General features: G+C 37.2%; 1 protein-coding gene and 1 pseudogene across 11 annotated transcripts in view; one reads left to right on the top strand and one right to left on the bottom strand.

Moving 5' to 3' along the window:
- UNC79 (unc-79 homolog, NALCN channel complex subunit) overlaps positions 1-27,561 on the bottom strand; it is a 323,533-nt gene that overhangs the window by 161,525 nt on the left and 134,447 nt on the right. For all 11 annotated transcript variants that reach the window (XM_043986754.1, XM_043986757.1, XM_043986756.1 and 8 more), the window contains exons 15-19: positions 23,112-23,302; positions 21,321-21,444; positions 18,568-18,708; positions 8,886-9,107; positions 7,508-7,735 (exon numbers count right to left, since the gene is read on the bottom strand). In XM_043986754.1, coding sequence (XP_043842689.1) covers positions 7,508-7,735; positions 8,886-9,107; positions 18,568-18,708; positions 21,321-21,444; positions 23,112-23,302 — 906 coding nt within the window. The remainder of the gene's footprint in view (positions 1-7,507; positions 7,736-8,885; positions 9,108-18,567; positions 18,709-21,320; positions 21,445-23,111; positions 23,303-27,561) is intronic.
- Positions 1,733-3,006, top strand: LOC122742480 (annotated as a pseudogene).

Genomic DNA, 27,561 nt, shown 5'->3' with positions numbered 1-27,561 from the left:
GAGTGAAGAGTGTTTCATTCTCAGTCCTCAGGAATCATGAATGGTCACTGCATTCATCTGAATTCTTATGTATTTAGAGTTGTTTTTCAATACATTACTGTGGTCATTTTGGTAATATAGTTTTCTTGTTTCTGCTTACTTTGCTCTTATCAGTCCATATAAATCTTGTTTCTCTTTATTATTCACATTTTGTCATTTCTTATACTGCAAAAATATCCCATTACATTCAAATAGCATGATTTGTTCAAACAGGCCCTAACTGATAGGTACCCAATGTTTCTAGTTTTTGCCACCACCAATGTTATCTCTATATCATCATGCTATCTCCCAAATTTAAGTCAGAATATACTCTGAGGAAAACAATGGGAAGCCAAAGAATACTAAGAGACAAAAATTAGACTTCTATTAGTCTGGTATTAAGAACCAGTAGTAGGTTACCAACATGGTAAGATTTGAGTTGGTACCAAGGAGGTTCTCTCTACTGAAATATCTCAATCCCACTGTTTCACTCCATCATCATAGTTTGATTCTCCTAGATCTTAAAGATTTTTCCATATTTAAAAGTCCTTATTAAAAATGTAAACAGCCATAGGAAGGATCCCCATAATCTAAAACCTTCATTACTGGCTAACACCTTAGCAAGGATTAGTTGATAACCAACTGCGAATATGGATAAAACAAAGTAGTATGGTAGTGATGCAACCTAGAACAGGAGTTGTTAATATAGGAAATGAAGCATCTCCAAACATACATTCCTCAGTTTAGCTGAAAATCAATCCTCTTCAGAGCTTACTCATTAACCAATCATGTCAGCCAATTGTGAAATGTTTTATACAGTATGAGATAGAAGAGACTATCCCTGAAGCCAAATGATGATGGTGGTACTGGTGGTGTTGATGATCATGATTGTCATCATCATCTCAGCCAAATATTTCCATCTCTCTATTGCTGGAAGGCCCAGGAAGTTGGGTGGTCATTGTCCTAGATTTGGAATTAGAAGGTCTAGGTTCATGTGTTAGCTCTACTAATTAATGTGTGACCTTGGCCAATTCACTGTCTTAGTTTTTTATTTATAAAATGGAAATACAGTTATCCCTTTCTCATCACAACTTTTCCCATTGTGGTTTTGATATATTGTAGGTCAGCATAAGAAATAAAAAGATAGAGTAGAGAGGAAGCCTCTGGAGGACAGGGATCTCCAGGGAGAGCCCAGTACAAAGCCTAGCAGGATAGTAATTGATCTAGAAATAGATGGGGAATGATTGATGTAGAGACAACAATGAGTGCTAATGAGTTTGGAACCAACACCTGAAGATGTCCCCTCTTACCAGGTTTCCCAAATTCTAGAGAATGTTAAATACTTTTTCTTATTAATCCTCACAAAGGAGAGAAAGAGCCCCAGGACTGATAAGGGGTCTTTGTGTTGAGGACTTCTAGTCCTTAACTAGCTGAGGTGTCAAGCAGGCTGACAATAAGAGAGTGCTGTGACCAGGTGAGAACTCCCCTCTCAAATCTACTTCCAGAGCCTATATAAGCCTGAGGGAACTCAGACTGAGCACATTCTGGTTGGAGGAGGCAGCTTCAGCAGGACCCGCTCCAGATACTTTCTCCAGGGCAAAAGAATCACCAGGAAAATGGCCGCCAGGGTGCTTGACACAATGACTTCTTTGGTTTCTGAGGAGCATGACAATAGAGCAGAAACACCAGATTCTCTGGCTGAATCTTCAGAAGACAGAGCTGTTCAGTCATTGCTCAACAAGCTGATGAGAAGCAACCTCGTGAACAACACCAATCAATTGGAGGTCCTACAGCGGGACCCGAATTCCCCCCTCTATTCAGTGAAGTCTTTTGAAGAGCTTCAGCTGAAACCACAGCTTCTGCAAGGGGTCTATGCTATGGGATTTAACCAGCCATCTAAGATACAAGAGAGCGTACTACCCATGATGCTTGCTGAACCCCGACAGAACCTGATCGCCCAGTCTCAGTCTGGTACTGGCAAAACAGCGGCCTTCATCCTGGCTATGCTCAGCCAAGTGGAACCACTGAAGAGATACCCCCAGTGTTTGTGCCTCTCACCCACTTATGAGCTGGCTCTTCAGACGGGAAAGGTGATTGAACAGATGGGCAAATTTTATCCAGACCTTAAGCTGGCCTATGCTGTTCGAGGCAACAAGTTGGAAAGAGGTCAGAAGATCAGTGAGCAGATTGTAATTGGCACCCCTGGCACCATTCTGGATTGGTGCTCCAAGCTGAAATTTACTGATCCCAAAAAGATCAAGGTGTTTGTTTTGGACGAAGCTGATGTGATGATCGATACCCAAGGCCATCAGGATCAGAGCATCCGCATCCAGAGGATGCTGCCTAAGGATTGTCAGATGCTGCTTTTCTCTGCCTCCTTCGAAGATTCTGTGTGGAGGTTTGCTCAGAAAGTTGTCCCAGACCCCAACATCATCAAACTGAAGCGAGAAGAGGAAACTTTAGATAACATCAAGCAGTATTACGTTTTGTGCAATAACCAGGATGAGAAGTTCCAGGTCCTCTCTAATCTCTATGGGGTCACCACCATTGCACAAGCCATGATCTTCTGTCATACCCGCAAAACAGCTGGTTGGCTGGCAGCTGAACTATCCAAAGAAGGCCACCAGGTGGCACTCCTGAGTGGCGAGATGAGAGTGGAAAAGAGCTGCTGTCATTGAGCGTTTCCAGGAGGGCAAGGAGAAAGTGTTGGTGGCTACCAATGTGTGTGCTCGAGGTATTGATGTGGAACAGGTGTTTGTGGTTATCAACTTTGACCTGCCAGTGGACAAGGATGGGAATCCAGACAATGAGACCTACCTCCATCGGATTGGGCGCACAGGGCGCTTTGGCAAGCGAGGCCTGGCCGTGAACATGGTGGACAGCAAGCACAGCATGAACATTCTCAAAAGAATCCAAGATCATTTCAATAAGAAGATAGAGAGATTGGACACCGATGATTTGGATGAGATTGAAAAAATAGCCAACTGAAACTCCTTTTCTAGAGTTGACCCACAACCTCTAGATGTGTATCTGCAGCTCCATTTTGGACTGTTTTGTCAAAGTGACATAATTCTTAGCCAATCATCGAAAAGGACTAAGGCAGGAATACATAGAAATGACCTACCTCGATTTCAAATTACGTTTGGACTAACAACAAAAATTGTTCAAATAATGGGGGGAGGTAGAAAGAAAAAATGTTTACCTGAGCTTTTCAGATCAGGCGTAAATGGATAGAAATTGTGTTTAAAATAGATTTGTTCAAAAGGCAAACAAAAAAGCCAATGTGTTGTGGAAAAAAAAAAGAAATAAAAAGATAATTCCAAATGACTTGTGATGAAAAATGCTATCTACATTGAGAGAAAGAACTGATGCAATCTGAATGCAGATCGAAACATACTATTTTTTTTATGGTTTATTTCTTTTGGTCTGTTTCTTTTTTTACAACATAACTAATGTTGAATTATGTTTTACATGATTGCATATATTTATATATATATATATATATATATTTCATCAGATTGCTTAACATCTTAGGGAAGAGGGGGGTGAGGGAGGGTCAGAAAATTTGCAACTCAAAAATTTTTAAATAAATGTTTCAAATGGTCTTTACATGTAATTGGGTAAAAATAAAATATTTTTAAATGTTTCAATAAAAAATAAAACCAAAAGCAAGATGCAAATGCACTGGACATATGCTGGAAGTTTCCATATAAATAAAGGAGTAAAGCAAGGATGTCAATTCTCCCTAATAATATTTGATGTAGTTCTAGAAATTCTAGAAATAAAACAAGAAAAATAAAATTATAAAAATAAAATAGGAAAAATAAATTAAAGGTATAAAGATAAATTAAGAGGAAATAATATTATCCCTATTTTCTGATGACATGATAGTTTGTTTAGAAAATCCTAGGGAATTAGAAAAGATAATTACTGAGATAATTAATAGCTTCAGTAAAGTTGCAGGCTACAAAATACTCCCTTCAAAAATCAGTAACTGTATAGAGCACCGGCCCTGAATTCAAGAGGACCTGAGTTCAAATACAGCCTCAGACACTTAACACTTACTAGCTGTGTGACCCTGGGCAAATCACTTAACCCCAGTTGCCTCACCAAAAAAAAAAAAGAATGCCTCTCTGGGAGGGAGAAAGGAAAGAAGAAAATGGAGAGTATAAGTGATGTTAAAAAAAAAGATAATGTAATTTTTTCTTAGTTTTTAAAAATAAAATGAATGGGAAAATGGAAAGGATGATCGTAGCAATTCCAGATCTCAAACTGTACTCCAAAGCAATAATCATCAAAACTGTATTCATTTAAAAATAGAAACTTTGATCAATGGAATACAGATAAATTATACAAAATTAAAAGTAAGCAGAAGTCAGCAAATAACAATATAATGACAAACCCAAGAATTCCAACTACTAGAATAATTATTTACTATCTGACAAATACTACTGGGAAAATTGTAAAGTAGTATGGCAGATATTAGGTTTAGGCCAACATCTTATACTATATACCACAATATGATATAACTAGATATATGAACTAGTTATAAATGAACACATCATAAAAAAATTAAAGGAACTTGTAAAGAGATCTCCTTTACTACTATGTACAAGGAAAGAGTTATTGAGCAAAAAAATGAATAAAGGGGCTCACAATAAAATAGACAATGTGATTCCATAAAATCAAAAAGGTTTTGCACAAAAAGTATCAATTGAATTAGAAAGGAAACCATTAACTGAAGGGAAAAAATCTTTACAGAAAAATTCTCTAAGGTCCTATATGCAAGATAAATAGGGAATTGGCATAACATATAGGAGTAAGAGCCACTCTTCGATATATAGATGGTCAAAGGATGTGAACGTGCCGCTTTATATGAAAAAATGTTCCAAATTGCCAGTTATAAAAGTAATGAAAATTAAAACAACTCTGTGGTTCTAGAGTGTGGGCCAAAAGTCATAAAGGGGTCTGATGTTTTAATAACTTTTTGAAAATTATTTTTTTTATTTTTCAACATTTACAAGGTTTAATTTTTCACATATAATGTAAATTCATTTCCTATACATGATGTTACGGTATTGTACATTAGAACAAAAAATAAAGAAGTTATTAAATATTCATGACTTTGGGCCAACCCTATACCTTACATCCATCAGATAACAGAAAAGGAAAATTATAATAGTTGGAGGTTCTAGAAGAAGACAGGTATACTAATGGACTATTGGTAGATCTCTGAAATATAACCTATCTGTAAAACAGTTTGGAACTAAAACCAGAAATTCACTAAATTAAGTATAACCTTTGACCCAGTGATCCTAGTCACATACCCCACCCCCCCAAAAAAAAGACAGGGATAATACTAATTTATACAAAATATTTATAGCAACAGTTTTTAGTAAGAAAAAACTTCAAACAAACCAAGTATCTAGCAATCGTGGAATGACTGAATGTAATGAACTATTATTGACAAAAGGGATGGTTTTAGAGAACCTGGGACTATTTTATGAACTGATTCAGAAGATGGCAAGAGAACAATATTGTAAAATAAAATAACTTCTGAAAGATTTAAAAACTATGATGAAATCAATGGCTAATCATGACTCCTAAATATTATGATAAATCATGCTTTCCAACTCTTGGCACAAAGGGTGATATACTACTGAGTGCTGAGTGAAATATTTTCAGGCATAGCTAATGTGTGAGTTTATATTGAATGACTATATTTATTTTTCAAAAATGACTTTTATTCGAGGAAGACTGTTTATGGTTGGGTAAAAAAGGGAGCTGACTGATAATGATGCTCTAAAAAGGCAGAAAAGAAAAGTGTGTTTATGAATATTTTTAAAAATAAACAGAAGAGAACAAAAGAAAGTTCAGAAGGGGACACGAAGCAAGTTTGCAACTGCCACGTTAAATTTATAATATAAAAAACTCAAGGGGCAGCCAGGTGGCACAGTGGATAAAGCACCAGCCCTGGAGTCAGGAGGACCTGAGCTCAAATCTTGCCTCAGACACTTGACACTTAGTAGCTGTGTGACCCTGGGCAAGTCACTTAACCCCAATTGCCTCACCAAAAAAACAAAACAAAACAAAACAAAACCCAAGCTGTTCATGGTGAATATTCATGATGTAATATTCTGTCCTTTGTAAGGGAAAATATTCATGTTTGTTGTTATTGGTTAAGTTCATAATAAAAAGGAAAGTGTTTATAAAGATAATATTGAGACACTGACAGGCTAAGTGACCTTTCACATGATCATAAAGTTAGTAGACTTCATATTTTCAAATTTAAGGTTAGGAGGAGCCTCAGAGACCATCTAGTCTCATTTTATAGATGAGGAAAGTGAGGCCAAAGAAATTAAATGACTTGCCTAAAATCATAAACACTAGATAGTAAAATCTAGATTTAAACCCAAATTCTCTGACTCCAAATTCAGAACTCTTCTTTCATAGGTTTTCCATCCATAAAATAGAGACATCACAAAGTAGCTGTGAACAAATCGTACAGCATTTCATTTGCACCTTATCATGTATTATTGTATATTAGTTACATGTGTCTTCTTATCTTATTGGTAGCAAGCATTTATACATCATAATATGTTGTCTATACACACATATATGTTATCTCATTTAGTCTTTACAACAATTCTATAAGTGTTATTGTTATCCCCATTTTCCAGAAGAGGATACTGAGGATTTTTCAAGTGCCTACTATGTGCCAAGTCCTATGCTAAGCACAGAAGATGCAAAGAAAGGTTAAAAATAGTACCTGTTCTCAAGGAGCTCACAGTCTAAATGGAAGACAACATGCAAATAAATATATACAAACTAAATATAGTATAAGTTAGATTTAATCGACAGATGGAAAGCACTAAAATGAAAAAGGATTGGGAAAGGTTTCCCATAGAAAATGGGATTTTAGCTGAAACTTGAAGGAAGGCAGAGAAGGCAGGCAGCAAAAATTAGCAGGGAAAGCATTTTAGGCATAGGGGACAGCCAGTGAAAATGTTCAGAGTTGGGAGATAAATTGTCTTATTCAAGGAACATCAAAGACACCAATGTCATGGGATTGCAGAGTTCATGGCAGGTAATGGGGGATATAAGATGTAAAAATACTGGAAAATGCAGTGTGGGAAAAGGGGTTGGGGGAGGGGGGAGAACAGGAAGGGCTTTGAATACCAAAGTTGCCTCTTAATTAGACAGTAAGCTCCATGAGAGCAGGGACCATATCTTTCCTAAATCTCCCTTCTCTTTGGTGCTCTGCATACATTTTTGTGCACATTTGTCATTCCTGAGTTGAAAAGTATACTATTTTCTGCAGTTATGCAATTTAATAATTTCTTAAATATCTATTATATTGAAATTAATTTTAATTGAATATCAAGTAATGTAATATATAGATGTCATAGTGCTTTGTAAGCTATAAGGTACTAAAATAAGTGTTCGGGGTGCTTACTGTCATGACATAGACCTTTTCTCAGCTGCTTACCACTAGACGACTTTCTTCTTTGGGAGCCAGTCGCTCTAGGAGGTCACACCCCAGCTGATAGCAAAGGATGCTTGACTGGCACAAGTGGCACTCGATAGCTCTTTCATCCTTCTGGCATGTATGAGAACCCCCCCAGGGGGCTTGGAAGACATTATTTATAATGGAAATGATGTCTTTAGACAGACTGTTTTCTAAGCCCATGGTGATTCCATCATCTTGTAACTCCATCTGCAGGATACAAGAGGAAAGGAGGGAATTGTGTGATTTTGTCTAATGATTTTTGTACACTCCCCCCCAAAAGTAGCCTTCAACCACTGATAGCCAATATAATCAATATTCTATTCTATTCTCAAGTAATACCATATAATCCAAAGATCAAACATATTGCTATCTACAGTTGGTTAATATGTGTTCTTTTCCATGACTACTGATTTGTGGATTTATGGTAATATAATGCCAAAGCAATGTGTCACTAAGAGTAATGACAAAGATTTTTTTAAAAAACCGACCTCATTAAAGACTCACTGTGATACTGAAGTGACTCTGGGCTCTTGGAAAATATTCTACAGGAGAATAAGCTCTGATGGGTCCTACCCAGCTGGAAAGATTCAAGTGTGGGACCAGTGACAACCTACATGTCATCAGAAGACCAGCCTAGCTCAGAATGGAGAGGCTTTTCACTGGAAGGTTAGCTGACAGTGAGAATTATTTTTGCCCATAGAAACTCATGAATACCTAATACTAATATAGGGCATTTAGGGGGCAAAGAAGGTTGAGGGAAGAAATTTTACTCATACTGACGATGAAATCACCGATCTTTGAAGTTGAGAAGTATTAAATAGAGCAGAGCATTATAAGTAGTCAGCTTGGGAGACTCATTTTACAACCCCCTTCTTTTATGGAAGTGGAAAGAGAGACCCAGAGGAACTCAGATTTTACTTCAATGATGCTGCCATTGTTCCAAATACCATGAAAGTTCCCTTTTAAAAACAACTGAAAGTCTGACATCAGACCTTGGTAACTGCCATGCAGAAGAGAGATTTGATTTGTTTTGCTTGGCCTCAGAGACAAGCAATGAGGAGCAGTGTGGCAAACTTCGACTCAATAATGAAAGAGTGTCCTAACAATTACCATCAAATGAACTATTTTATGCAGTAGTGAGTTCCTGGCCACATAAAGTACTTAAATAGGCACAGGATTCATACTATTCAGGCAAGACAAGAACTAGTTGAGAGGGATGCTATAGAAAGAATTCAGAAATTAAAGGTTAGCCTATATAACCTCTAAGGTCTCTTCAAACTCTACAAGTCTATGATTTTATTACAATAAAATGAATGAAAAATGAAGTAAACTGAAGAAAAGCTTTTGCTTCAAGTACCTGCTTCAGGAGGAGATCAAACATGAGAATGAAACAATTCAGATTCATTTCATCATCTTCACAATCAAAATCGATAGTCCTTCCTCCTGGGTGTCCAAAGTTTTTGAAAGGACTCCGGAATGGACTTCGCATGGGACTGCGAAGAGGGCTCTGGAATGGACTGGGAAATGGGCTTAACATATGGTGCTGAACTCGGCGACCAGGATCAGAGGCAACACTCACCTGTAGGAAAGAATTTTGAAATTTCATTGAGTACAATCAGTTTAGTTTAATGAAAAGAGTACTGGGAGTAGAAGCAAAAGCCCTGGCTGAGCTCAAGTCCCAGTTTCAACACTTAAGTAGTTATATGATCTCAGGCAAGTAACTTCAACTCTTTGAGTCTCAGTTTCCTCATCTATAAGACAGATAAGAATACTTTCACTACCTACTTCCTAGGACTGTTGTGAGGAACGTACTTTGTAATATTATATAAATATGAGATAATAATAACAAGACATCAATAATGACACTCTTCTCATTCTTTGGTAAACAGCATAAATGTTTCCCAACACCATTCATTTAGAAACTAAGTGAATTGATTCACAACCAATGAGGAGGAAATAAAAGCAATTCCAACCTATGCCAAAAAAACTGACAATCTAAATTAAATGAATGAATATTTATGAAAAATATAAATAGCCCACATTAACAGAATAGGAAATAGACTTTGATAACCCTATCTTAGAAAAAAAATTGAACAGCCATAAATGAGCTCTCTAAGAAAAAAAAGGACCAGATGGATTTACACATGAATTGTATCAAATATTTAAAGAACAGTTAATTCCAGTATTACATAAATTGTTTGAAAAATAGGTAAAGAATTATCCTTCTATTTATAAGTTAAATAAACAACAGCCTAATACTTCTGTCCCACACTTTCCTTCAGAGCCTCCCAAAAACTGAGCTAGTTCTAACAATGAAAGAGTCAACCTTATCATCTATGTGTACATCCCTGGAAAGTACACTGTCAAGGTAAATGAACTTATTGACAGTATTCAAAATTTTTCCATTTGCTATAACTGACGGTTCCACATATAGATGGTGGGGTGCTGGATGGTGGAGAACCTGTGTTTTCTTGGTGTTAATTGTTACACCAAAATTAGCACAAGCAGCAGAAAACCAATCCATACTTTGTTGCATCTCACCTTCAGAGGCTACACAGAGTACAATGATCTGTAAACAAAAAGCCTGCACCAATTCTCCCTCCACTTTAGTCTTGGCTTGCAGCCTTTTCAAGTTAAATAGTTTGCTATTGGCACAGTAGCTAACCTTGATACCGTTTTCATCCTCAATGAAGGCTTCCAACAACATTGCTGAAAACATCATGCTAAAAAACATAGGAGCGAGGCAGCTAGGTGGCACAGTGGATAAAGCAAGGCTCCTGGATTCAGGAGAACCTGAGTTCAAATCCAGCCTCAGACACTTGACACTTACTTAGCTGTGTGACCCTGGGCAAGTCACTTAACCCTCACTGCCCTGACAAAGAAAAAGAAAAAAAGAGGGGGGCAGCTAGGTGGCGCAGTGGATAAAGCACCAGCCCTGGATTCAGGAGGACCTGAATTCAAATCTGGCCTCAGACACTTGACACTAGCTGTGTGACTCTGGGCAAGTCACTTAAACCTCATTGCCCCACAAAAGAAAAAGAAAAAGAAATAGGAGCAAGCAAGCACACAGCCCTGTTTTACTCCATTAGTGATTGGAGAAGCTCAAAAGTAATTTCCATTATCCAGAACCCTGGCAAGCATGCCTAGCAAACTGAATGTCTACAGAGCCATTGTGCTGACTTCATTGTTGTATGCCTGTGAAACCTGAACAGTATACCAACACCATGCCTGGAAAATGAATCATTCCATTCCATTTGAATTGTCTTAGGAAGATTCTGAAGATCACATGGCAAGATGAAGTACTGAGGTCCTTTCTCAGGCTGAACTGCCAAGCATTCAAACTCTCCCGCAGAAAGCACCTCTAATGCACTGGCCTCATTGTTCAAATGCCAAACATATGTTTGCCTAAAAGATTATCCTTCACAAAAAAAAAACCCAAAGGGGAAGCTAGGTGGAACAGTGGATAGAGCACGGGCCCTGGAGTCAGGAGGACCTGAGTTCAAATCTGCCCTCAGACACTTAACACTTAGTGGCTGTGTGACCCTGGGCAAGTCACTTAACCCCAATTGCCTCACCAAAAAAAAAAAAAAAAAAAAAAGATTATCCTACAGAGAACTCACACAAGGGAAATACTCACACAAAGGTCAAGAGAAGCAATGAAATGACCCTCAAGGTGTCCCTGAAGGACTTTGATATCAATTATGAGACATTGGAGACACTGGCGAAGGACACCCAGCATGGTGTACCTGTATGAAAGAAGGTGCTGTGTTCTATGAGTAAAGCACAATTGCAGTAGCTCAAAAGAATTAAGATATATGCAAATTTAGTCATCTCCACTCCAAATATTCATATGGATGATTTGTGCCTGACCTGTGGTAGAGCCTTCTGAGCTCAGTAGATCAGCTACAGTCAGACACGCTGTACTTTGACTCCAACATAGTGATGTCATTTTGGTCCTCTTTGAGAACTAAGAACTACCAGCCAATCATCTTGAACAACTAAACATTTTCTGATACTCATCTCTCAAACCTCTCCAAAACAGAAATTATATACCAAAGATAAAGCAATTTCAGCTGATACCATTGTCTAGGACACCCAAAATCCAAAAGAAAGTTTAAAAAAATTCAAAACCCCATGAACTGATGCTTACTGACTCTGAGCTCACTCAGAACACCTTCCCCACCTCCCATACTACTAGCAATGAGGCTGTACTAGCAAACCCAAGGACCCAAAACAGGTTTACAATAAAAACCACCCCCATACCCCAGTCCTCCCTCTCTCTCCCTTTCCAGTGCCATAGAGACCCTGGCTCCAGGCTGCAGAAGTTTGCTCTGTCCTCAACAGCCAGCTTGGCCACAGCTCTTCAGGAGCAAAAGCCTGATAGAGGCTGAAAACTGGAGACGCCAACACTATAAAACTCTGACCTGCTGGTGCTGAGGAACAGAAGGAGTGGGACAGGTCACTAGGATAAGGCACTGTGCATGCGGCATACTGTGTAGCACTTGACCAACTTTGAGGGAAAGAGCACAGTATCTAGCCAGGCCCAGTTCTGACCACCAAAAAGGTAGCTTGGGCAGAGACCTAGGCTGATGAACCATGAATTGCCCAACATAGAAAGAAGCTTACATGCTTTGAGATCCAGCCCCCAAGGAAACCACAGAAGGGAGGGAGTCAGAAAGTGAGTCATAGGGAAAATAAGGGGAAAGAGGACCAAAATTACCAAATGTATCAGTTGGAGAAAAAAACTCAAAGATCTTGAACACAAGAGACAAATCAACAGGAAAAATAGTAACAACAGAAGGAAAAATGCCTCCCATATCTAATAAACAAGTTCAGAAATCTATTAATAAATATTGTAATACAAAGAAGCATCATCCAACTTGATGGGACAGAGGATTTTGTGGGATATAAGGAAAATATGGAAGCACAATACACTGTTCCTTCCTGAGTGGTTTAAAAGAGAAAAGAGAATTATGAGAGCAGAATACATGGCTTGTACACAAACATAATGAGCAGAACAGAAACATTTGACTCTGCAATGGCAAGCCTCACTACAGAAAACAATATATTGGGAAGGAATGCAGAGAAGTAATGGACAACCTAGGAGAAGAGAAACAAAAAAAAACAAAAATAACATTAAAAGAAAATATGCGGGGCAGCTAGGTGGCGCAGTGGATAGAGCACCGGCCCTGGAGTCGGGAGTACCTGAGTTCAAGTCCAGCCTCGGACACGTACTAGCTGTGTGACCCTGGGCAAGTCACTTAACCCCAATTGCCTTGCTTAAAAAAAAAATATGCTATGAAAACAAAATACATTTATCTTGAATACAGGATGCATAGAGACAACTTAAGGATCATAGGGCTCCTAAAGAACACTAAGGAACAACAAAAAAAATAAAACCACTTAACACTATAATGAAAGAAATAATAAAAGAGAACTGCCCAGAACTTCTAAACATAGAAAATGAAGTACCAGTTGAAAGAATTCAGATTGCCTCCAGAAAAAAAACCTAAGGATGCAAACTCCAAAACATATAGTGTTTAAAATTAACAATTCAATTCAGAAACATGTTCTGCAAGCAATCAAGAGAATACAAAGGAAAAAAAACATTCAATTAACACAAGATTATTTTGCACCCACTAGAAAATATAGGAGGAAATGAAATAATGTGTTTTGAAAAGCAATGGAGCTCAGGATGTAGGCCAGTGTGGCCTACCCTGCAAATCTGAGCTTAAGCATACAGGAAAAAATATGGATATTCAATAAAAAAAGAAGAGTTCGAAACATTTTAGGAATGAAAACAAGAACCGAAGAGATTATTTGTCTCTTGGATACCCAAAACAATAGAAATACAGGAGTGAATAAATGTAGCAGCAAGAACAGCAAGAGCAACAAAGTGACAACAGAGAGACTTCTTTCTAAATGCACACAGAGTTAAAATTAACGGTAAAGTTAACAGAAAAGAAGCAGGCAGGGAACATTATGGAAAGAACCAGCAACTCCCTGCCTACTGGTAAATCAGTGGTTTGTTTTGTGTTGTGTGTGGGGGACTACATTTAAACATGGGAGGAGACATAAAAAGTGGAGAGGGGAGCAGGGGCATAGAGGAATGTGTGATGTCCTGGGGTCAAATCAAGAGCTACCAAAAAAAGGAAAGGTAACCTCTGTGGTCTCAGAAAGAAAAGAGCCTATAGGGTAGTGGGGAAGAGGGAGGGCAGATATAGAAAAGAGGAGGGGAGAGAAAAGAAGACCTTACTGTGGAGAAGGTAGGGGTTTTCATTGATGAATGTTCTTATGGATGAAGAGGGATGGTTGGTGAAGGTAGATGAGGTCCTTACATTGGATGAAGCCTGGGGGATTTGGTGCTTAAAAAGTCTACTTGCCCTATATTGGGAAGAGAGGAATTGGAACCCCTAGGAGGAATTAGCACCTACACTAATGGAAGAGCATGGACAGAGGGAGGAGATTTCTAAACAAATGTAGAAAAATAGGTCAACAGGGAAGGGGTATTATATCAGTACTACATAATTACAGATGTAATTGGGGGAAAGCTCTACCATGGGGCAATGTCCATTATCACCATTATTACTGAATGTTACACTAGAAATGCTAACTATAGCAATAAGACAAGAAAAAATCAAAGAAATGAACAGAGGCAGTGAGGAGAGTCAACCAAAAAACTAATTTAAAAAATTAACAACTTTGGCAAAGTTGCAGAATAAAAAATAAACCCACACAGATAATCAGCATTTCTGTATATTATCAACACCACCTAGCAGGAAGAGATAAAAAGAGAAATGCCATTTAAAATATTTGCAGACAGTATAAAATACTTGGGAGTATACCTGACAAGATACACACAGGAACTATATGAATACAATTAAAAAACATCCTTCACACAAATAAAGACAGTTTTAAAATAACTGGAGAAATAGTCATTGTTTATTGGTAAGCTGAGCCAATATAATAAAAATGACAATACTACTAAATTAACTTACTTATTCAGTACCATATCAATCAAAATATTAAAGAATTACTTTATAGAACTAGAAAAATAATAACAAAATTCATCTAGAAGAACAAACATTCAAGAACAACAAGAGAATCGATAAAAAATGAGAAGGGGATAGAAGTACTAGATATCAAACTGTACTATAGAGCTGTAATCATCAAAATAATTGTAAGAAATAGAGGAGTTGATTAGGGGAGCAGATTAGGAATACAATGATTGTTGTCCTTCATGTTGAAGAGATCAAAAATTACATCACTATGTCAGGGTCCATGTTTGACTGCAGCTGATTAGACCAATACACGCTCAAAAGGCTCTATCACTGGTTAGGCACAAATAGTCCACCTGAACATCTGGAGTGAAGATGTCTCTAAACTTTCATATCTCACATTTCCTTTGAGCTACTGCAATTCTGCTTTGCTCACAGAGCACAGCAGCACCTTCTTTCATACAGGCACACCATGCCGAGTAGTCCTATGCCAATGATTCCCATGTCTCACATTTAACTCCAAAGTTCTTCAGAAAAACCTTGAGAATGTCCTTGTATTGCTTCTTCTGACTTCCATATGAGTAGTTGCCTTGTGTGAGTTTTCCATAAAGTAGTCTTTTAGGCAAACATATGGTTGGCATTTGAACAATGTGGCCACTGCTAGGTTTATATCCTGAAGACATCCCAAAAAAGAGAAAAGGACCTATTTGTACAAAAATATTTATAGCAGCTCTTTTTATGGTGACTAAGAATTGGAAATCAAAGGAATGCCTATCAATTTGGGAATGGCTAAACAAGCTGTGGTATATGACTATAATATTGAAATATGTAATATTGTATATGATTGTAACATTGGATATTTTTGTGCTATAAGAAATGACAAGCAGGCCAATTTCAGAAAGGCCTGGAAAGACTTATATGAACTGATGTATAGTAAAGTGAGCAAAACCAAGAGAACGTTGTACACAGTGACAGTAATATTGTTTAATGAAGAACTATGATTTCAGCAATACAATGATCCAACACAATCCCAAAGCACTAATGATGAAACATACTATCCACCTTCAAAGAAATAATTGATATTGATTGAACACAACTGAAGCATGCTGTTGTTCACTTTCTTTTTTTCCTTTTATTCAAGTTTTCTTATACAAAATGACTAATATGGTAATGTACATAATTGCCCATGTATAACCTATATCTGATTGCTTACTGCCTCAGGGAGGGGATAGACAAGAGAGGGAAGGAGGGATAGAATTTGGAACTCAAAACTTTAAATAAAAATGTTTATTTAAAAAACATGGCTATTGCATAACTATACATATTTGTAATGGGTTTTGTTTTTCTTGCCTTTTCAATGGGTAGGGAAGGGGGTAGGTAGAGGGAGAGAATTTGGAACTGGGAAAAAAAAAGAATTTAAAAGTCTCTGTGGAAGAAGGAAGGAAGGAGAAGAAGGGGAGGGAAAGAGGGAGAGAGGAAAGATGGATTTTTTTTTAAATAAAATATCTTCTACTAGGATCAGGTATGTAGGGAAAAGTCATTAAACTAAAGAAAAAAGACATTGGAATTTACTTTTTTATTTGGATGATACCAAACATTTTAAGTAAACTATCCTAAATTTTATTACATTTTTGTCTAAAATAAGATCAAGGGAATAACATTCTCAAAACAAAATACAAGGTAACATTGAAAGTCACCATGCGGGGGCAGCTAGGTTGCACAGTGGATAAAGCATGGGCCCTGGACTCATGAGGATCTGAGTTCAAATCTGGCCTCAAACACTTGACACTTACTAGCTGTGTGACCCTGGGAAAGTCACTTAACCCTCATTTCCTGGCTGAAAAAAAAAAGCCATCATGCACAAGAATTGGAGATTCCATGACAAATGAAAGAAAGATAGAGACCCAAGGAGTGTCAATATTAAACACATATACATACATAGATATATGTATTTATCTGGTATTGCTAAAATTCCATCTTATTAAAGTTTACAGCAGTGAAAGCATCCTCTACAGAAAGTATAATATTAAACCTGGCTCTGCTACTTGCTACCTACATGATTTATGTAAATTATTTCCCATCTCTGGGCCCCAGTTTACTATAAAATAAGGAGGCTGGACTCTAATTCTCTCCCATCTCTAAATTTTTGTTTTCATGATTGACTCTGTGATTGACCCATGTGATTGGCCCAATGATTGACCATGGCATGGAATTGACCATAACCTATCAAAGCCTAGTAGAGCATAACTCAAATAAGAGTTACAAGCTTTATAAAGCTGGAAAACCTTCAATTATGGACCTAGCAGTAGATTATATCTGTCATCCTAAAACTAGCTTGGCTAAAGACTGAGAGGCTCTTCCTCAGAAGATTGGCCACCAGGGATGACTTATTTTGGTCACAATCTGAAGTATGGATCTAAACACCTAAAATATATTTTCTATATATTTTACATACTTAGGATCATAGATTTGAAGCTAGAAGGGACCTTAGAGATCATTGAATCCACCCCCCTCATTTTACCAATAAGAAAACTGAGGCCCAAAGAAGTTAAATGACTTTCCCAAGGTCACACAGCTAGTTACTTAGGCAGGATTCAAACCAAGGTCTTCCTATCTCCAAGTCTAGTGTTCCATCCACTACTCCACTTCCTACAAAATTTATCAACAGCAGGAGTACCTGCAATGATGAAACCAGATATTCTTACAATAGTAAATAGAGTAATTTAAGTTAGTTTTTAATAGCAAATTTAAGAAGTAATTCAAGTAATTAATTCATAAGTCAGTAAATCATTCATTCAATTCATTCAATCTCTCTTGGCCTCAATTTCCTCATCTCCAAATGGAGATAATTCCTGCCCTACTCTGCCTCCCACATAGGGCTATTGAGAGCTCAAAGAAGACATTAGACATGAAGTACTTTACAGAGCACTTATTAGTGCTCTGTATACAGGTAATTCATTGTTGGTGGTCTATTTCTAAAAACTGAGGACTATGCTCATAAAAAAGTAGTTCCTTGAATGCCATCCACATCGAGAGAAAGAAGTGATAGAGTCTGAATGCAGATCTAAGCATGCTATTTTCACTTTCTTTGTTCTTTTTTCATGGTTTTTTTCCTTTTGTTCTGTTTCTTCTTTTACTGCATGACTAATGTGGAAATATGTTTAATATGACTGCATATGTATAACCTACATATAAAATTTGAAACTCAAAATCTTATTTTAAAAAATAAATGTTGAAAACTATCTTTTCATGTAATTAGAAAAACATACTATTTACCAAAAAGACTGTACCTGGCACCTTTTTTAAAAAAAAAAATGTAGTTCATCAATTTAAGTGAGAGACATAAAGACTATCAGCTACTAGTCATATCCTCTAGGAGAGTCTGGAATACAAAAGCAAAAGGGAGGCAGCTTCCTTCATCAAACAAGAAAGGAAAGAAAGGAAGTCACCCACTCCAAAACACATTCTAGGCTTTGAGGATAAAATCTCTCTCTCATCTAAACTCTTAAAGCAACTTGCTTAATGCTTTTATATTATATTCTATGTGTTCTAGTTATTTGTAGATTGAGCTTACCTCTCTAGCACACTATAAATTCAATTAGCTCCCATTTCTGTAATACTTGCCAATTTACAAAATATTTTTCTCACAACCGTGTGGAGTATTTACTATTCCCTCTGCCAGACTCTCTACTCCATAACAGCAGAGATCATATTTTGCTAATTTTTCAGTCTTCCTCCCTATAGAGCCTAGAACAGTGCTTTGTAGGTGCTTAATAAATATGCATTAAACTGATATAAATAAATAATTTTAAATAATAAAAAATTATATTTGATTATAGATTGCACTTGGCATTTCCTATACCCAACATCTCATAGTTTGCATAAATCTTAAATGATAAAAAGAAGGAAAGATGGGGAAAATGAGTCATCATTTACAAATATCTGGGCCTTTGTTGTCAGTCTTAGACACTGGTACAATTGGCAGTGCTTTCCAGAATCTCAATAAGCAACATAAACAAGAAAAATTTGGATGATAATTACCCTTCGAGCTGCAAGACTCCCTGCCAGCTCACTGACTCTTGATTTTCTTTGATTTGCCAGCTCTTTGACAGAATTAACTCCATCAGAAAACATGCTTATTAGTAGCTGAAGTGGGACCATGATGTCTAACTCTGATAATACCTGAAGAAAGACAAACATATATATAATATCAAAAGGAGAAAAAAATACAGACTTTCAAAATCTAAAGAAAGATATAACATTTTTTAGAAAATTAAACATTTAATATGAGGTCATTTAGTCTTGTACATCATTTGGATATCAGTAACAAATAGTGAAGAAAGTCACTAGAATGGCAGTTGGAAGGCCTAGGTTTTAGTCCTGTCATGGCCACCTGTATGGCCTTGGGTAAGTCCCTACATTTCTAGGGCTCCATTTCCTTGTCTGTAAATTATAAGCTCTATCAGGTTAAGGATGATATCATTCATTTTTAATCCTTTTATATTCCCCACACTGCCTAACACTGGATATTGCATGAAGTAGTAGTCATTTAATAACTGTTGATTAAAAGTATAAGTGTGTAAAAACAGGAGACTAAATCAGAGGATCCCTTTGGTTTCTCCTCACTCTTAAAATTCTCTGTTCTAATATGTTATTAAGTCTATTACAGCTCTAACATTCTATGTTCTAAGGTTCATTCTGATTTGAACATTTTATGTTCTAATATCTCTTCCAGCTCTCATATTCTATGTTCTAACATTCCATGTTCTATGCTCTCTTCCACCTCAAACATGCTACAATCTACAAACTATGATCTATCAGAAGTAATAGTGATTAATAGCAATAATAATAGCTAGCATTAAATAGCACTTCAGGGTTTGCAAAGTGCTTTACAAATATTCTCTCATTTTATCATCACAACAACCCTGGGAAATAGGTGTTATTATTATCCCCATTTTGCAGATCAGGAAACTGAAGCAGAAAAGATTAAGTGACTTGCAAAAGGTCACACAGATATTAAATGTATGAGGCTATATTTGAATTCCACTATGGCACCTAGCTGCCACTTTTGTTTTCTCTCCTGTGCCCAAACATATTTCTATATCTCTTATTCTAAAAAGACAGAAAACAATGAAAGCTTACTCCCTTTCACTATAAACAGTAACTAAGATACTACTTCTAGAAATTAATCACGAAAGATCAATTTCCTGAAGCTGAAATGTGAGGCAAATTCACCAAAGTTTCATTTTTTATAAAAACAAACAAAAACAAATGTCTCAATAAGATGTATTCTCTTTGCTTGGTACATCTTCATTCTACCACCACTACTATTTTCAGCTCTGTCTGTCCTATCTCTACCCACCCTTCAGGGTAGATCAAAGTTCTCTTCCATAAATCCTTCATCTTCTCATAGATCAAAGTGTTCTCTCTCACATCAACTCTCTAAAAGCACTTTTCACCCTTTCTTATGCACTCTTCACCCTCTACTTTGTCCTATGGTTGTCTATTTATGAGTTATCATCTTCCCTACTAGAACCAAATCTGCAAGAAGGCAGTGAATACTTTTTATCTAAATTTTGCGTCTCCCGTATGAAGAAGAAAAATAGAAACCACAATGATTTTGCACAATCTTGATGGATTAATCCCTCAACCATCTAGAGACCAAATACTAGAAAGCACCTAACCCCTATTAAAGGAGAAATTAAATGTTAACTATGGAAGGATAAGGTAAAGTAAGTGGTCTTATCCACTATTACAACAATTACTTGCTGTCCTTAGATAAGAGATCCTGAAGTTTTGTCTAGAACAACTTCTTTCACAATTGGAAAAGTCTTTGGTCTTTTCCCTTTGTCTCTTGCCATTAAACACTGAATGTCTCCTTATTCCAATAACAAATCCTATTAGTTGCATTCCAAATGCTCCCACTTTCTCCCTTGGATGTTCTCCTTCTTTCTCTACCCATCTCTCTTCCATAAAATGCATTATTTATGTAGTCTAAGTTGCTGAAGAATGCTGCTGATTGGGCCTGAAATATCATAAATACCAAGTCTACACCCTAGAAAGGTGAATCTGCTATAAGCAAGAGTAGGTAAGTCCTTCCTTAGAGGGTTTTTTTTTCCTTTTATTAACTTCCTTAGCAAGCTAATAAATCTCTTTGCTTTCAGTTTGGCCTCCTCTTTCGCTCACAGTCATTAGATCCCTGTTGCCCAGTAGGCCTCTCCAAAGAAGTTGAGAGATAATCCCCCTACACCTACCATTAAGTACTGCGTTTGAACACAGTAGGTTTTTAATAACTGTTCGTTAAATGAATTAATGTTTCCAGGTCTCTAAAGCAGTTATCAAGTAAGGTTGGGCATTAGAATTATCAGAATTGGTATCTTTCCCATTATAAAGCCTCCACTCTGAGAAGAATAGGTCTATGTGTTAACTAAATTTTGTATCTCTCCTAGTACCCACATTTCTCTACACAATATAAATGCTTAATAAATTTTAATATGAAGTGAGTGAATTAATGAGCTGAATTAATTTAAATTCTGAACATCTGAGTCCACATTTTGGAAAAGGTCCCAGTTTATTCTTTTTCTAATGTGATATAAATAGTTCTCACAGTGGGCATACATGTATGAAGATGGTACAGAGAGAACAGTAAGAAAAGGGTCTTACATTTATGCATGACCCAGAAATACTTCCACCACTTGCACAATATTTACACTATTTGTCATCTAACCACAAAGGGTTTCCCTTTCTCAGGTTATAGCTCCTTTCTTCATGATCAACCAGCATCACTGACTTACATGAAGCCACAGTAGAGCTTGTTCCTGCACAGAAGAGGGGTATCCTGTGAACCGGCAACTGATAAATCCAAACATCTCCTCCATTGAGAAAGGAAGAGGGCAAAGCTCAATGTCAAACATTTTGCTACAAAAGAAAAGAATGGAAGTAAATTGATATCAGAAATGTATTTCCAGAAAGCATTTCCAAATATCCTGTACTTTGTGGGGTCAAACCATAGATACTCCCCACCCTACTCTATCCTTCCACCAGTCTGATGATTCAATATGATCCAATCATGTCATCACTCATGTACAAAATGTGTATAATTGTACAAAAGAAACATGGAATAATGTGATGGATATAAAGTCAGGAACACCTGGGTTCAAATTCCCACCTAAAATTTAGCTATGTAACCATTATTAAGTCCCAACTTCTCTAAGCCTCAGTTTCCTCCTCTGTATAATAAGTATAATAACACTCATGGTACCAGCTTCACAGGATCATCATGAGACTTAAATTGGTTAATGTATATAAAACACTTTGAAAACTGTAAAACGCTATATAAATTGTCAGTTATTATTTTTGTACAAGGACTTAAGAGATCTGAGACCTAGTTTTGATCTCACAACTTGCTGAATGTGTCATTTCAGTTATCTGGGCCTTGGTTTCCTCATTTGCAAAATTAGGGGACTGAACCTGAAGGACTCCTTCCAGTTCTAACTCAAATCCAAGTCCTCATCACCTCTTACCTGGACTAGTACTGTAAATACCTAATTGGATTCCCTTTTTCCAGTATCCCCTTTTCTAATATATCTTCCACACAAATGGCAAAATAATCTTTATAAGGCATAGATCTGACCATGTTACTTCCCTGCTCAAAAACCCTCCATGACTCCCTATTTCAAGATAAATTACCAACTTGTAAGTCTGACATTTAAGGTCCTCTATAATATGGCTCTGACTTATCGCTACAGATTTATTTTCATACTGTTCCCCTTCATGTGCAGTCAAACTCTTCCCCAAACTTTGCACTCCATTGCTTGACTCCATGCATTCACACTTGTTATCTCAAGTATACTCCTTTGTTATGTCCACCTTTCAAAATCCTTAACATCTTTCAGGGCTCAACTCAAGTGCCATACCCTCCCTGAAACTTTCCCTCATCCTCAATTCTTGCTAGTGTTCTCTCCTTCTTCAAATTATCTTGCATTATACTTACATATGTACATGTTGTATCCCTCCAATAGACTATAAGCTCCTTGACAATAAGGATTATTTTATTTTTCTCTTTTTATCAACAAGTATTAGCATGGTTCTTACATATAGTTAGAGCTTAATAAATACTTACCAAATTGAATTTTCATTCTATATAGTACGTTATTACATTTTATGTTCTGACATTCTGTGTTCAAAGTTCCTTTCCAGTACCGGCATTTTATGAATATATTTACATATGATATATTTAGAATGACTCATTATGTGAGATAAATTATTAATAGATTAATAATATATCAGTTTTTGTTCCCATTCTTATTAAAGATTAACAGAAAGGATTTAATATCTAAGAAATTAGGATTGAAGCCACCTTCTAGCATTTAATTTTTTCACATTGCTCCCATCCCATCATATAAAATTAAAAGGCAGTGAATATAATGGAGGATTTATTCATCATTTAACATGAACAAAACCTCTTCTGAACAATGATCTAATCACCAGATGTGGTTCCTTAACTAACATTTAATTCCTGATACTGAAAACTTCTCCATTAAGTTCCAGATTCAGCTAACACATTTCTTGACACTTTTACCTACCTTAATACTTCCCTGAACTCTTTTAGTTGGTTATCTGGGACTTCTGTTCTGATGGCTTCTAGCCACTCTGGCATGATGCATTCCCACACAGGCTGACTGATCACATTGTAAGGAATCAGGCAAAGAATGCGGTTGAGACCTTCCTTTAGCTGCGTCACTGTGCTGCAGGACTTGTCCCAGTACCCACCAACCTAAGGGAATTTCCAATGCCAAAGGAAGAAACAATATAATATACTTATGACCATCATCTACAAGCATTTTCCCCCAAGAAGCTGAGTTCACTTCTAGGACCCACATCTAACTATGTTCAAGGCCTAAACCAAAAAGCCCCCAGATAAATTTAGCACCTCTTCTGGGATACATTCACATTCCTGGTTTGGGTTCCAAGTGTGCAGCTACTACTACCATAAAGTTATAGGATATTCTATGTGTCTAGGCCACTACTCTTCCAGCTAATGAATCACCACTTGTGCATTTCCCCTTTATATTTAGCCAAGAGACACAGATAGCCCTTAGCAATGTCAGTGACTAAGATGGCACACAAAAAACAATAGCTATAAAACATTCATTCTATAAAACATTCCCTCTATAAATCTAGGGCACATTTTCCCACAAACACACATACCATAAATGGGAGAAGTGGCACAAACATGGGGTATAATGGCAGTTGGGCATATGTGGTCAAGGGATCTCCAACTCTAGGACTACAGGTTCTCAATGTCCTTTCTCTCCTCTTAGAGTCCTCACAATGCTCCCCTTTCAGGTATGATGTCTCTGCTGATCAGGTTACTCAGGTGGCCTCCCAGGGTCTGTTCCTCTAAGGAGTAAGACTATTGATTGCCACAGCTAGCTCCCTCTTGATCTCATAGATAGCTCTCTTCTGCCAGAGTTCACATTCCTTAAAGCTTTTGCAGCCTACCTCAAACCTACTTAGACTAAATGCCTCTCTGTATCAATGTCTGTTTAAACTGAGTCTGTTTCCTCAGCCTTGCCTCAAACTTTGTCTTAAAATAACTTTACAATTGCTGGGGGTATTTCCTTTGGTGTGTAACTTTGCTGGTAAACTCCATGATTGATGGCACAGAATTATGAGTGAGGGGAAAGGAAAGAAAATTTCCTCCTCCCTGACAAGAGGTAAAGAGCTGGAGGTTCTTTCCCAACTGCTGGCTCCTGGTTCAACTACCTCTAAGTGACTAGATTATGTCTTTTAAGGGTAACACACAAGGTGTTCCCCATCATTGCTGGTCCAATGACATCAATACTTCTGATTCACTCAAGGGATCTGTTCACAGTTCATACTACTTTACAGGATAATTAACAGGATCTTCTCATGTTTACAATTAGTTTAACAGTTCCTTGTTATCCTCTTTTCTGTATTAAGTCCTGAATTTTCAAGGACCCACACCCTTACATTGTCACTCTAGTTAAATATTTTCTGTTTCCAACAAAGCAAATGGGGTGCTTTTGGCAAAGTTCACAATCCAGAATTTAACATTATTCCACAAGGATACATGCCTACCATAGCACTGGGTTTAAGAATTATACTCACTTCCAAATTAACAATTACTTAACTTTAACATGCAAACATCGTTTTACAAATTTCTCATAAGTTACCATATGTTTTGGTGTTTGCAAAGGCACCAAAATCAAAGGCAATAAAGAAAAAGAAAGTCTGTCTTCCTCCTCAGAGGGAACCCTGGTTCACTGAAAACTTCAAAAACATGTGGACCCCTCCCCTAGGTATTAGGGACCTGGGGTCTACTGGCAGTAGACCTTCACATAAGAAATCATACTGCTTTGTCTTTGTTCTTATATAACACAAAACCCCTCAGCAGGAGGGGGGGAACATCTTCCCTCTCCCACTAAAGGGCCCCTTTGCTCTGGACCCACATATGCAGGCCAGGTTCATTCCTAGGAAATAAAATTTCCCCTGAGTCCCTGCAATATATAGGACACCCCCAATCTCTTTAAAGTCTCCTGGAAAACACCAGAAATCTAACTAAAAATATGAACTCACCTCTTACTAGGACAAGTAAATTAAGGAAAATAAACTCAGAAGGGCCCCAAAGAGGTGGAGGACCCCCAAAAAAGAATTTTAAACTTTGAATTGATTGCTCAGGAGTTTAATTTTAGTCAAAAACTAACATTTTATAGCATTTTAAGGTTTACAAAGCATTTTACACCTATTATCTCATTTTACCCTCAAAACAACCTTGGGAGGCAGGGGCTATTATTATCTCCATTTCACAAATGAAGAAACTGAAGCAGTCAGAGATTAAGTGACTTGCCCAGGGCTACATAGAATCTGAGACAGGATTTGAATTCAAGTTTTCCTAACTCCAAGTTCAGAGTTCCATCCACTGTGCCACCTAGCAATGGTTGCCACCTAAAGCAAGCAGTAAAAATCTGGCCAAAAGTTTGTTTTTGTTTTGTTTTGTTTTGTTTTTAAATGAACATTGATTAGTTTGCAAAGTGTTCTCTAAGCAAATTGCTAGTAATCTGTATTCTGGGGAATGTCACATTCACAGTATTCATATTAATAGCCATACCCACAGTACTGCACAGTAATGCAATAGACACCAGTGCATAAACATTAAATCAGGAAGAAACTATCTCAAAACAACTGGTCTCATATGTAAAGAAAACATACCAAAAGGTTAAAAAGTCCAACAGATAAGAAGAAAAATTGTTCATTTTTCTCTAGTCCATCACAACTCTATGTCAATCAAGGAGTCTCAAATGGAGAACCTCTCCATTCAATCCCTGACAATGTATAGACGACCTAAATATTTCTCTAATGAAACTTAATATAGCACCCCCAACTAGGTTACTCCCCCAATTAGCACTCGCACTGGTAGACTGAGTCCTCAGAATGTGGCTGCTACCTTAGGATACTGGACACACTATGGGTCCAGCCCCTTAGCAATATAGCTCATGAGCTCCCACCAGTGTGCTTTTTCTTAACAATCAACCAGTAGACACAATTAGCTCTCAGCAAAAGCATTGACTAAAATGGTATAGAAATTACAGGAGCTACAAAACACTTCCCCTATAAACCTGTGGCACACACTTCTACAAAGAAAAAAATGGACACAAATTTACAGTGTGATAAGGTGAGGCACACATATAAGGAAATAAATGTAGCCAAGGGAACTCCTGACTCCAAAACTGTAGGACTCTGATGTCCTTTCTCTGCTCCTAAAGTTCTCATAAAGTTCCCCCTTTAAACACAGTGTCTCTGCTGATTCTAATGCTCATCGGAGCTCCTCCTCTATGTAGCTCAGCTATCCATAGATATCTCTTCTCTGCTACCAAAGTTCACCTCCTTGAAACTGCTTCAAGGGCCTCAAGTGACTGCCCCTCTATATCTGTTTCTGTCTGAAGTGTGTCTGCTCCATCAACTGGGCTTTGAACTCTCTCAAACTGATTCTCCAAATGCTAGAAGAGGTGTCTCTTCTGAATGAGTAGTTCTGCTACTAGATTCCATGGTCAACGGCCAGAGGGAAGAGGAGAGAAAAAAAATCCCCTTTGAGGAAGGCAGGATACTTTAGTTTAAAATTAATAAGTGATTGTCTAACCAATAGAATTAATTGACCACTCTGATATGGCTAAAAAGTAAATGTTGAATAAATATTTATTGTGTGTAGCAGAAAGAAAAAGTATGAATTTGTTTCATTTAAGATTTACTTTTAACTGTAGAAACAACTTAAAAGTGATTATTTAGTGTCATGTAGACTGAATCTCTGCACTAAATAATGTCCTTTCCAAAAAGAAGCAAAGAGTAGGATGCTCCTGCCTAAAATGTCTGCCTTGATCTTGTCTTTTAAGTCATGAGTATGCTCCCAATTATTGTTTGTCTGATGACATTGCTCCCTTCTAACTCATTCAACGGACTTGTTCACACCTAACCTGGCCTTTTTAATGGTCCCTTTCTTGTGATAAGGTCCTAGGCCCTCAGGGACCAGCTCTATTACAAAGGAATGATTTATAAGTATAACCAACTTCAAGATCTAGTTAAGCTGTAAAAAAGGAAATGTTACTTACATTGACAACTATGTGAATAGGCAAAAGCATAGACCCATCTGAGGTTCTTAAATAATACCCCATATTCTTTAGCTTATTTAGGTTTGCAAAGCATTTTCTTCACAAAAGCACTATGAATTAAGCAACATAAAGATTATTTCCCTCAACTTACAATTGAGAAAATTGACTCTCATAGAAGTCAAATGACTTACCAAAGGTCAGATAGGTAATAATACAATAAGTAATTTAAGCATCTACAACATGCAATGCACTGCATTGGACATGGGAACACTAAAAAAAATAATAATAATAATCCTTGCCCTCAAGATTTGATTGGCTGTTGTCTGTGCTGAAGAGGACCAAAATTACATCACTATGTCAGGGTTAAGGTACAGCAGTTTGATGGTAGCCTCAAAAGGCTCTATCA

The sequence above is a fragment of the Dromiciops gliroides genome, chromosome 2 (assembly GCF_019393635.1).
Source record: "Dromiciops gliroides isolate mDroGli1 chromosome 2, mDroGli1.pri, whole genome shotgun sequence".
NCBI classification, from domain to species: Eukaryota; Metazoa; Chordata; class Mammalia; order Microbiotheria; family Microbiotheriidae; genus Dromiciops; species Dromiciops gliroides.
The sequence above is the reverse complement of the archived record's forward strand: the minus strand, read 5'-3'. Positions and strand labels throughout refer to the sequence as shown.